Raw genomic sequence first — 12,379 nt, 5'->3', positions numbered from 1 at the left:
ATACAATATTTGGTAGATTCTTTCTGCATGATTTTGGATGTTGTGACTTTTTAAATCTAAAAATACTTGGTTTAGAAATCAACTGAGCTAACACAAGCTGCAACAGAGAAGCATCTGTTTAATAATAACCATGTTTTCTATTATTTTGGTGTTGTGATTGATACTTCATTTAATATTTGTTGTAAAAATGTCTGTCTTATTTAACCAATGCATGTAATAAGGCATTTCAACCATTTACTGATGTTTTAAGAAGGCCCTTGTCTTTTAACTTGATTAGATTATCCTGCTTTCCATTTGCCCCCTCTTGCTCCCCTCTGTTTTGGTACTTTGCCTGCATAAGCCATTATTCATGTGTGAGTCATGATGGTAGGGGTTGCTCAGTAGCAATCAGGAGGAAGAAACCTGGTCAACACTGCACTGAGGCTAATTGTTGTACCCTTATACTGTCCAGGCTGAAACCCGCCGACTCTGCACAGACTGGCAATTGCATTTGGATCTTGTATTCACCGATTAAGTCCATCAAGCAGTTAGAACAGCTGAGTGCACATTGCTTAAAGTGCTGGTACTGATTTTTTTTCTGGCTACAAATCCTAATTGAATAATGCAGTTCTGTGTTGTTGCCAGAGCTGTGGAAAACCACCACCTGCAAGTTCCCCTCCAATTCACTCACCTTCCTGATTTGGAACTATATCGTTGTTCCTTCAGTGTAGCTGGGTCAAAATCCTGGAACTCCCTCCCTAACAGCACTGTGGGTGTAACTACACCACATGGATTGAGCAGTTCAAGAAGGCGGCTCAGCTACCACCTTCTTGATTAGGGATGGGCAATAAATGCTGGCCTTGCCAGCGAAACCCGCATCCGAAGAATGAATAAAAAAAGTTACATTGCACAGTGTGTTCCACAGCATCCTGTCAGCACAAAGACCACTCTGCACATGAAACATGTTTATGTGGAGTTGATTGAAAATTACAGTAGGCCCACTGTTGAAGTTTACAGCAAAGAAGGAGGCTACTTATTTCATTATATTTGTGCTGGCTCTTCACGGGAGCGATCAAAAACCCCGCTCGCTACTCATGGTTTTGTATCTTACTCTGATAGTATTTATCCAATAGCAGGGTTGCTACCAGAGGTAGCACTGTAAATTCAACAATGAACTGGTAAGTGAAGCTTGCTGTGCAATTGACTACAATCCTCATGAGGAAAACTGAGGGGAGACTTCCTCTCCATCAACCGTCCTTCTGCACATCATTCCACCTGAACTGGCAAGATCAATGAATGGGGCAAGTGAGCTCAAATGACAGGCTCAAACTCCAGCAGCTTTCTGTTTGAGAGTTAAATACTCATCCTGTTTTAATTCCTGTTAAACTGCATTGTAAACTTGAGCAGAACTGGAGCGTGTCTTGTTTAATTCTTCCATATTTCAAGTGGAGGAAACCAGATGTAGTGAACTTATTAAAACATTTAGATCACAGTTTTCTCTCTTGCATGTGATTTTCAACTTGATAGCACAAATCTCCATTACATCCCATTTTAGACAATGAATAATTGCTAATCCTGCATTTTCATTTATTATCGATCTTGGGCTGCTTTTAGTTATATAAACAATTTCTGCATTGTACAAAAAATAAATTTGGACTTGCTTTTGTGATGAATCTGTTCATCCCTGTAAATTGCTGTACAACTCTGCGTGTGGAAAAATCTAGTTTCTATAAAAAGTGTTTCAGAAGCATTTTTGCATTTGCTTGTGTTAAATAACTCTATCTTTTATTTGTAGAATGTACAGAGGATAAGCAGTTCGCAGTCAACACAGACTCTTGCAACTCCAGTTGTGTCCGTTACTACTCCAAGTCTACCACCACATGGTCTGTTGTACTCGACATACAACACTGGTAATCAAATAACATTCATTTGCATTATTGTCTGTACTGAAGTAAAGCTATTAGAAAATTCGTCCTTTTCTTACCCAATTCCTAAAAACAAGGTGACATTGCTTGAATTTTGTATGCAGTCAGGTTATAAAAGTGAAAGGTTTTTGGTTATACTGCCTGTTGGCCCTGTGCATAACAGGTACCACATAGTATGGTACTGAGCCACTCAGACTTTGAAGATATCAAGGTTTCATCTGGGGTCCGTGTTGTTTTTAATGAAATAAATTAAGGTAACAATTTGCAAATTATAGAAAGTAGCTCTAATTCAAACATCATTACTAGCTAATTCTGAAAAAATGTAATGGGAAAGATATGTTTATTCATCTATTTCTTGTGGGGTAGTGGTCTGAATGAATAAATTCAGGTAATCATTAACTACATATAATTACAGAAGTCGATTAGAGGTTAGTTGTAACAGCTTGTAAGTTTCAGGATCCAGGTCAGAAAAGTCCAACATTAATTAACTGACTTGGCAGAAGAGAAAATTAATGCATTCTACTTTTTAGAAAAAGGAATGACATTTTCAAGTCAGTTTTAAGTTTTCATGCCCCAATTTTCTTCAGATATTCTTTTACATTTTGTTAGCGGTTTTTATTTTACAAAACTTTCTACAGTCACCTCTGACTGGCACATTCCAGTTTGTGGACCTGTTGGTAAAAGAATGAGATTTGCTTAAGTTGTAATGTTGACATGTTAACCAACAGAATTAAAATGCAAAAATAAGAAGCTTAAAAATTGCTGTAAAAAATTGTATTATACTTTATGAAAATAGTGCAAACATTCTAACATTCTGCATTACCAGTCAGGTCAATGCACTGAATTACTGAACAACCATACTGATGTACTACTATGTGATTTGATACATTAACAAATTTAGGGGGTTATTTCGGTGAAAGGGTGAAAATGGATGCTTATTGGATACTGTGCTAATAAGCCACTTCTGTTTGAAAGTCTGGTTTCAGCACACTATTCTGGTGCAAATTGTTGATTCCCATAATTGCCTGGTGGTAAATCAGAGACATCTGCAGGTTTAGCACTCAAGTGCTAATTAGATAAAATTTTTGTGGAGCTGTATATGTGGGCTCCACGCATCCACTTCCACTGAAGGTGTGGACTGTGCTGGCTCACACGCAGAGGCAGATTTTAGAACGGCCCAGGAATAGAGAGGGCACACAGTTTATCTGATGTGGCAGTGGAGGTCCTGGTTGAGGAGGTCCTGAGGAGGAGGGGATGTCCTATACCTGCAAGGGAGGAGTCCACCTCACCCTCTTGTCCTTTTCTCCTGCAGTAGCTAGTGCTGCTCTGCAAGGCCTTGTGTCCTCCTCCTAATCGCCTTGCAAGACATCCATGACTGGATGAGCACTCCCTTGTTTTTCACCCTTTGAATTTCTGATGCTTTTATCTCACATTTTTCACTCTTAGAAATTCTTGCACATTTTCCTGCTGCTTGTCATTCACTGAAATGTTATTGCATATTTTGCTCACGTTTATCACTTTGAATGTTTCATACATTTTTCTTGAATTCTTCACTCTTCGAATCTTTGAAACATCTGTCTCGCATTTTTCTCACATTTGTCACTCTTAACATTTTTCACCCATTTTTCTCTCATTTTTTACTCTTTGAATTTTTCTTTCTCCTGGTTCCTGCTATGAGGTAAGGTAACTCAGCACTCTCTTTTTATGTGAAGTCCTCAGAATTTCTGGAATAAATTTTGCTAGTGTGGTGAAGTCTTGACAGAGTCTCCTAGGATGTTTCCTGATGCGTTGGGATAAGTGCTATCCAACAAAATGTTGTGCGACCTCCTTAATGAGCGCTAGCAGGCAACTTATGCGTCAATCAATCCCTCAACGATTCTCTGGGTGGCCGTTCATAGCCTCTCCTAGCACCAGCTTCTCTTTTTCAAAAATGGCATCTTGTGCTAAACGCAGGCTAAATTGGTGTTTCAGTTCAAGACCCCATCTTTGGATGCTCTTTAACAGATTAAGTGGCTTTGAGCTCCTTGTCATTTCAGGAAGAACATCTTGAATGCCGTTATGATGTTAACACTGTATGTATACTGCATTCAGTGGAAACCTGAACATTCACAGCAAACATTCCTTCCAAAAATCAATGTTCAGAAAATTGAGATATTGTGGTTTCATTTTATTTAACAAAGCTTAAATCTGCTCAGTTACATGACTAATATATTAAACAAAAACTCTGCTAAACTCAATTCTGACCCAAATCTAGAACCATAAAATTGTTACTGAACTACATTGTTCTCTGTGGGCCCATAAATACAATAGACACCTGGAAATTAGGGTGAATTGTTTCGAGTTTTAACATCTACCAAAGCTATCTGATGAAGAACAATTTCAATACAGTAATTGTACCTGTCTGATATTGGCAAAGAATAGAACTGGCCTTTTCAAGGCACTTCTGTTGATTAACAATTGATGAAGGTTATTTAACATGTAGGCATATGCAGAATAATTTTTCATAGAGAACAAGAAATGAAATTAAGTTTCTGTTCTGCAATGCTCACTGGAGTATTTGCTATTGAAAGGTGCAGATTCATGTAAAGCCAAAGATAACTGAAAATAATTTTTTTCCCTCCATTTTATTTGCAGATTATTCACTAACCAGCGCTGACTTGTCTGCACTATCAGGATTCAACTCACCAGGGACATTGTCATTAGGGCCAGTTTCTGCTTGGCAACAGCACCACCTTGGACCAGCAGCTCTCAGCTCACTAATGTAAGTTAGGCATTGCTAATACAGCTTGATAGAAAGTTATCTATATTACTAACAGGATTCTTAGGAAAAACTAATATTAAAAATGTTATTGGAATGTCTCTGATCTTTGGATAAGTGACATATGATACTCAGCCATATAGCTCCAGATGATCCCAGATTTGATTCCTGATCTGTGATGAGTTAGCTGATCTTAACTAAACAGAGTTGGCAGCATTTCAAGTAGCCTGTATACCTGGCCGACAGATGTGAAGGAAAGATGAGGCTGAAGCATTTGCAACAATCTTCAGCCAGAAGTGCCGAGTTGATGATCCATCTCGGCCTCCTCCTGAAATCCCCAGCATCACAGATGCCAGACTTCAGCCAATTCGATTCATTCCGCGTGATATCAAGAAACGATGGAAGGCACTGGATACTGCAAAAGCTATGGGCCCTGACAATATTCCGGCAATAGTACTGAAGACCTGTGCTCCAGAACTTGCCGTGTCCCTAGCCAAGCTGTTGCAGTATAGCTACAACACTGGCATCTACCCTGCAATGTGGAAAATTGCCCAGGTATGTCCTCTACACAAAAAGCAGGACAAGTCCAACCCATCCAATTACCGCCCCACCAGTCTACTCTCAATCTTCAGTAAAGTGATGGAAGGTGTCATCAACAGTGCCATCAAGCGGCACTTGCTTAGCAATAACATGCTCAGTGATGCTCAGTTTGGGTTCCACCAGGCCACTCAGCTCCTGACCTCATTACAGTCTTGGTTCAAACATGGACAAAAGAGGTGAACTCAAGAGGTGAGGTGAGAGTGACTGCCCTTGACATCAAGGCAGCATTTGACCAAGTATAGCATCAAGCAGCCCTAGCAAAACTGAGGTCAATGGGAATCAGGGGGAAAACCCTCCCCTGGCTGGAGTCATACCTAGCACAAAGGAAGATGGTTGTGGTTGTTGGAAGTCAATCATCTCAGTCCCACCAAGTGGTGGGGTCATGATTCACCTCAGCTTTGATGCCTGCAAGAGCCCTAAAGGCTCTGGACACTGAGCTCATGTATAAAGAAAAGTCATTTGACCACAGTATCATGTATGTCTTTGTTAAACCATATTTTCCGAAATGGAAATTACAAGTAAGAATTCTGAAATAATTTTTTATTTAAAAAAAATCTTCAACCTCCTTACACATTTAAGAATTCCCTCCTTCCTACAAGGCAAAATCACTTTCAGTGACAGTCTCTTTAACCATTCAAACTTCAACATGTTTAGTCTTTTCCTAACTCTACTGACTCACTCAGAAGTAGACCTTTGGGTGCTTCCAACAAATCATCGACTCCCTCTCTGAGGAAACAATTTAGTTGATTTTGAGGGGGAAATTGGGTGCTAGCTTCAAGATCCAAGGTTGCTTTTGCTACCTTTACTTTTATGATGGATCTTGTATCTTTGGTAAGTTTATTTTGAAATTGAAACTCGTGGTGTTCAATCTGTGCCATGCCAACACTTGATTTTAAAATCTTTTCAAAGCACCACAGATGATTTCTAGTGTTGGACGCTCACAAATTCTTCCTCTCTGAAGCTTTCCGTCTTATCATGACTTCAGCATGCATCAGACTTGCTCTGAATTTGGCTCTAGGACACACAGATGGCCAAATTCCCTGAAAAGTAATCCAGGCATCCAGAATTACCACATTACGGGAATTCAGTGAGATTACTGAGCTGCGACCCACAAACTCATCAGCACTAGCACATCAATGACAACAAGCGTCTAAGACCAAGGCTTAAAATGATGAATCCCATGTTACAAGTTTAGGGTCTTGCCTTAGATCCTGATCACACCTATTACTGGTCTAAGATTCTGATGTTTAGCATCATGCCCCTGTTGCCCAGTAATATATGATGTGTGACCCTGTCCACAATCTTATTGTGTCTTCATGCGCCTCCATATGTGCTTCTCCATTCTTTTCGAAGGTGGACTGACAAATGATTGGTAAGACGTGGCCTGATATGAATTGTTAAGCTGCTTTATTTCACAGGTAGCAAGTGAATGTGTGAAGTAACGGTCAACCCTATTTACTTTGGTTCCTTCTTTGGCCTCCTTATCTCGAGAGACAATGGGTAAACGCCTGGAGGTGGTCAGTGGTGTGTGGAGCAGCGCCTGGAGTGGCTATAAAGGCCAATTCTAGAGTGACAGGCTCTTCCACAGGTGCTGCAGAAAGATTTGATTGTCGGGGCTGTTACACAGTTGGCTCTTCCCTTTGCGCCTCTGTCTTTTTTCCTGCCAACTGCTAAGTCTCTTCGACTCGCCACACTTTAGCCCCGCCTTTATGGCTGTCCGCCAGCTCTGGCGAAAGCTGGCAACTGACTCCCACGACTTGTGATCAATGTCACAGGATTTCATGTCGCGTTTGCAGACGTCTTTAAAGCGGAGACATGGAGGCCGATGGGTCTGATACCAGTGGCGAGCTCGCTGTACAATGTGTCTTTGGGGACCCTGCCATCTTCCATGCGGCTCACATGGCCAAGCCATCTCAAGCGCCGCTGACTCAGTAGTGTGTATAAGCTGGGGATGTTGGCCGCCTCGAGGACTTCTGTGTTAGAGATACAGTCCTGCCGCCTGATGCCAAGTATTTGGTTAATCCCACCTTTTCTACATGAAAACATGGAAAGGAATAATAAACCATGCACCCTATTTTAATTTTTAGCATTGCCTTTCTTCCAGATTGCTTCTAACTGCAAAAGCTCACCACAAAAATGGACCTACCTGCCTTTTTAGCTTCCAGCTTTGCATCAAGGGCTGTGTTTAACTGTCGCTGGCTCAAAATTTGCCTGCCCCTGTGCCTTTTTTGTATTCTTTATTTAATTCTGATCCAGGAAGCAGAGGGCCTGTGTCACTGACATGTCTGGATTTGCGAGCAGCCTTGTAACCAAACCGACTATCAACTCTCCCAGTGTTATATCCCCTGCAGACAGCTCGGGCCATACCAACATAAATAGAAATGTGGCAAGTTGTTTAATGTCCCTGGACATCCCAGCTTGACAGTCCTTATAAGGCATATTCTCCAATACCTGCAACTTGTGGGCTTTCTTTTTAAACCAGTGCAAGTGAGGTGAGAGTGACTGCCTTTGACATCAAGGCAGCATTTGACCGAGTATGGCGTCAAAGAGCCCTAGCAAAACTGGAGTCAATGGGAATTGGGGGAAAACTCTCTGCTGGTTGGAATCATTCATAACACAAAGGAAGATGGTTGTGGTTGTTGGAGGTCAATCATCTCAGTCCCAGGACATCACTGCAGGAGTTCCTCAGGTAGAGTCCTAGGCCTAACCATCTTCAGCTGCTTCATCAATGACTTTCCATCTATCATAAGGTCAGAGTGGGGATGTTCGCTGATGATTGCACAATGTTCAGCATCATTCGCAGCTCCTCAGATAATGAAGCATCCCATGTCCAGATGTAGCAAGCCCTGGACAACATCAGGCTTCGGCTGAAAAGTGGTAACTAACATTCATGCCACACAAGTGCCAGGCAATGACGATCTCCAACAAGAGACGATCTAACCATCTCTCCTGAAAGTTCAATAGCATTACCATCGCTGAATTCCCCACTACCAACATCCAGGGGGTTACCATTGAGCAGCCACATAAATACTGTGGCTACAAGAATAGGTCAGAGGCTGGGAATTATGTGGCGAGTATCTCACCTCCAGACTCTCCAATGCCTGTCCACCATCTACAAGGCACAAGTCAGGAGTGTGATGGAATACTCTGTACTTGCCTGGATGGGTGCAGCTCCAACAACACCCAAAGCTTGATGTCATCCAGGACAAAGCAGCCCACTTGATTGGCACCCCATCCACCACCTTCAACATTTACCCTCTTCACCACTAACGCACAGTGGCAGCAGTGTGTACTATCTACAAGATGCACTGCAGCAACTCACCAAGGCTCCTTCGACAGCACCTTCTAAACCCATGACCTCTACCACCTAGAAGGACAAGGGCAGCTGATGCTTGGGAGCACAACCATCTGCAAGTTGCTCTCCAAGCCGCACACCATCCTGGCTTAGAATTATATCGCTGTTCCTTCACTGCCACTGGGTCAAAATCCTGGAGCTCCCTTCCGAACAGCAATGTGGGTGTACCTACACTCCAAGGACTGCAGCGGTTCAAGAAGGCAGCTCACCACATGATGCGGGCCTAGCCAGTGACACCCACATCTCGTGAATGAATAAAAAAAAATCATTCTCAAACATAACTCAATCCCAAAGTTATTTCCTTGAAGAAAATTATCTTAAAACCAAAAGTATGGCACTCCTATGAGGAACGTTATGAAAGATACCTTTGGTTCTATGGTATCTGTCATGGAACTATTATGTATAAGAATGCTTCCATTGGCCAGGCATCCATTTCTTCAGCTGTAAGCCTATCCCTAATCATTATGAACCTTGATGCTGATTATTGCACCCGATATGAATAACAAGATCTCAACACCACTTAACCTTCATGGACTTAATGCATGAAAAAAGGTGTTGACATCAACTGTACCTCTTGAAAAAAGAGGGAAATTCGCCTTCCATTGAGGTCCTTGGCCTCTAGGGGATCTGGAAATGGAACAAAGTTGGTGCGTATTTATTTTATTTAATACAAGTCGCGTTTTGTATCCCTACATTGATGTCTAGTTTGCTGCAACCCCAGAAACAAGTGCAAAAAATATCCTTTGACTGATGAATGTGTCCATTCACCATATGTTTGCTGCCTTCATGCTCCAGATCCAGTGATTAGAAGCAAGAACCACAAGGGAAAATCTGCTGTAACTCACATCAGTCTTGTCCAATCCTGACGGATCATACCTTTCATAGAGTCTTGATTGCCCACCTGCCTGTGCATTCCAAGATCAAACCAAATACAGCAAATCCCCTCTGGAGGGAAGTTGAAAAGTCTGAAAAGTATTTGTAGCTGCCAGACATTTGAGCAAAGAAGTTTCATACCTTGGGCAGTGTCCAGGTTAAGGTGGTATGCTCCAGAATCACTCTTCTTTCTGGATCAGATGGTTGTGAACTTGTGCCTACACCAGGGCTTGAATACAGAATCTAGACAAACAGTTCAGTGCTGTGCTCAAAGGGCAATTACATTGTTGACAGCTTTTCTTCAGATGAGATGTTAAACCAATGTCTCACTCTGTCTGTGCTCAGATGGGTAGAAAGGTTTCATGGAAATATTCAAAGAGCAAGAAGATTTTCCAGTGTCCTGGTCAATATTCTTTCCTCAACAAATGCCATCAAGAAACTTGATTCGCTTTCTTCTTATGCCTGTGTGACTTGGAATGACTGCCAAGTTTGTTTACATAATGGTCAAAGAATGGTAATTTGTTATGTAAAGTGCTGTGAGCTAATATTCAATACACTATATAAATGCAATACTTATAAGTAAATTGCACAAAACGGACTCATTGGACAGTATTTTATTTAGGCAACGGATGTCATGGCCACCAGCTAAAGAGCTGCCTGAGCCCCGCGTTGCCTCTTTTTTGGGAAGGCCAGCACATCACATCCCAATCAGTCACTTAACTGGGCCTTCACTGGGATTAAGGACCTCGGCGATGGAAGTTCCACCTGCTGATAGCTGCTGGCCAGTCAGAGGCCAACAGCTCTTTTACTGAGCAGTGCCACCGTGGAGGCAGTGGCTGCAGCCAGTAGAGCACCCACATGAGGCCCAGGATCGTCAAGGGACCCAGGTCACAGGTGAGTGATGGCAGGAGCGGTTATGCAGGGTGGGGATCACAGGATCACTTGAGGAGGTGCTAGGTGCAGCGGGGTCAGCAGCAAAGGAAAGGGGGGTGGCTCGCAGCAGTCACCCTCTTCCCGAGGTCAGGTACCTTGATCAGGCACTTGAACGAGGGACCTTGCCCCGGGAGCTGACAAGCAATCTGCATGGATTGCATGTCATTCTCCTGTGTGGTGACAGGCCTGCATGCCACTGGTCTAATACTGATGGCGTGATGAGGCCCTTAATTGCCCACTTAAGGGCCTCAATTGGAGGCAGGTGGGAAGGTCGTCCATGTGCCTTTTTTCCATGGACTTAATTGGGGTGGAGGCTGGAAGGTGGCAGGGTCCCCACCTGCCATCGTCCCACCTGATTAAATGCTCTCCCCACCTTCAAACCTGTTGCGGGGGAGAGCATAAAATCCAGACCATTTGTTCAAGCTTGTGTACATGCTGCCTAGGAACTCAGCATTTCTGGATTCCACTTAGAGCTACAGATTAGACTGATTAAAGCTTTAAAAATCATCAGCAAAGTAACTGTACAACAGTCAGAGCAACCAAAACTAAACCTAAGCAATCGAAACAAGCATCCAACCTATACACTGTCCATTTGGGGAATATGCCTTTGGCCGATTGCCTGTTTACTGGCAGATGTGGCCAGCTTGCCCACATAATTCTGGTCAGCAATTAAATCAGGCTGGTGCAAATGCCCTGCTTTCCAGAAAACGGCAGTGCCAATTGCCTCAGCTGTTTGGAGCCTGGAAACTTTGAATCTGCTGATGGAACATAAACACTATTGCTATTGTGAACCGTTTCTCCCCAATAAGAGTTCTGTTAGCAATATTTTTTCACTCTGGACTATAGAAAAGTAGATATCAGAATCATTTTGGTTCATTCATACAAAAATAGCAACATTACAGCGTGTGTGACTGGGCTATTGTGAGCACATGAACATTTCTTCTTGGGTAACTGGAATTTAGTTTGATATGCTGTATACGATTTTTAAAATTCATTCATGGGATGCGGGCGTCACTGGCAAGGCCAACATTTGTTGCCATCCCGAATTGCACTTGAGGTGCTGGTGAGCCACTTGAACCGCTGCAGTCCACCTGTTGCGGGTGCACCCACAGTGCTGTTAGGAAGGGAGTTCCAGGATTTTGATTCAGCGACAGTGAAGGAATGGTGTCACAAATATCCTTCTGCTGCTTTACATTAGAACAGGTCTTCAAGACTCAAATAAAAACAAGAAATGCTGGAACCACTCAGCAGGTCTGGCAGCATCTGTGAAAAGAGAAGCAGAGTTAACGTTTCGGGTCAGTGACCCTTCTTCGGAACTGACAAATATTAGAAAAGTCACAGGTTATAAGTAGGTGAGGTGGGGGTGGGGCAAGAGATAACAAAGGAGGTCGAGATTGGACCAGGCCACATAGCTGACCAAAAGGTCACGGAGCAAAGGCAAACAATATGTTAATGGTGTGTTGAAAGACAAAGCATTAGTACAGATTAGGTGTTAATACACTGAATATTGAACAGCAGCAAGTGCAAACCTGAAAAAAAGGCCAGTTCGATTGCTTGGGTTTAGTTTTTATTTCAGATTTCCAGCATCCGCAGTATTTTGCTTTTATTCAAGACTCAAAGCTGCATTTTAGCGTAGTTTTAATCTTAAACCTTCTCCCAAACATCAAGAACATCCAATAATAGCCATGTTGCACTCGCATGGTTTTATAAAGAAACTGATGGGTAGGGGAAGGGAAGATTGGGGTGAATTTTACTTTGTAATGAACTTGAATTTCAGCCCAGTCAAAATAAATGTCCCAGTGATATTACAGTATCTCTCTGCCTTAATCATTCATGTTGGGAGGAAAAATGCATATTATATGATTCTATTACATATTCTTGAGAACCTCTGGAAGGAAGCCCAATGCAGTTACTTTTTGGCTACAGTTTGTAGGCAGCATTTTCTGTTCTGTTATT

General features: G+C 42.4%; 1 protein-coding gene across 15 annotated transcripts in view; it reads left to right on the top strand.

The window, feature by feature from the left end:
* Positions 1 to 12,379, top strand: part of mef2aa (myocyte enhancer factor 2aa) — a 247,414-nt gene that overhangs the window by 227,368 nt on the left and 7,667 nt on the right. For all 15 annotated transcript variants that reach the window (XM_068017787.1, XM_068017786.1, XM_068017794.1 and 12 more), the window contains 2 exons: positions 1,775 to 1,889; positions 4,539 to 4,665. In XM_068017787.1, the coding sequence (XP_067873888.1) occupies positions 1,775 to 1,889; positions 4,539 to 4,665 (242 nt within the window). The remainder of the gene's footprint in view (positions 1 to 1,774; positions 1,890 to 4,538; positions 4,666 to 12,379) is intronic.

Source organism: Heterodontus francisci, chromosome 38 (assembly GCF_036365525.1).
Source record: "Heterodontus francisci isolate sHetFra1 chromosome 38, sHetFra1.hap1, whole genome shotgun sequence".
Lineage (NCBI taxonomy): Eukaryota > Metazoa > Chordata > Chondrichthyes > Heterodontiformes > Heterodontidae > Heterodontus > Heterodontus francisci.
Note: the sequence above shows the minus strand (reverse complement) of the source record. Positions and strands in the feature narration are given on the sequence as shown.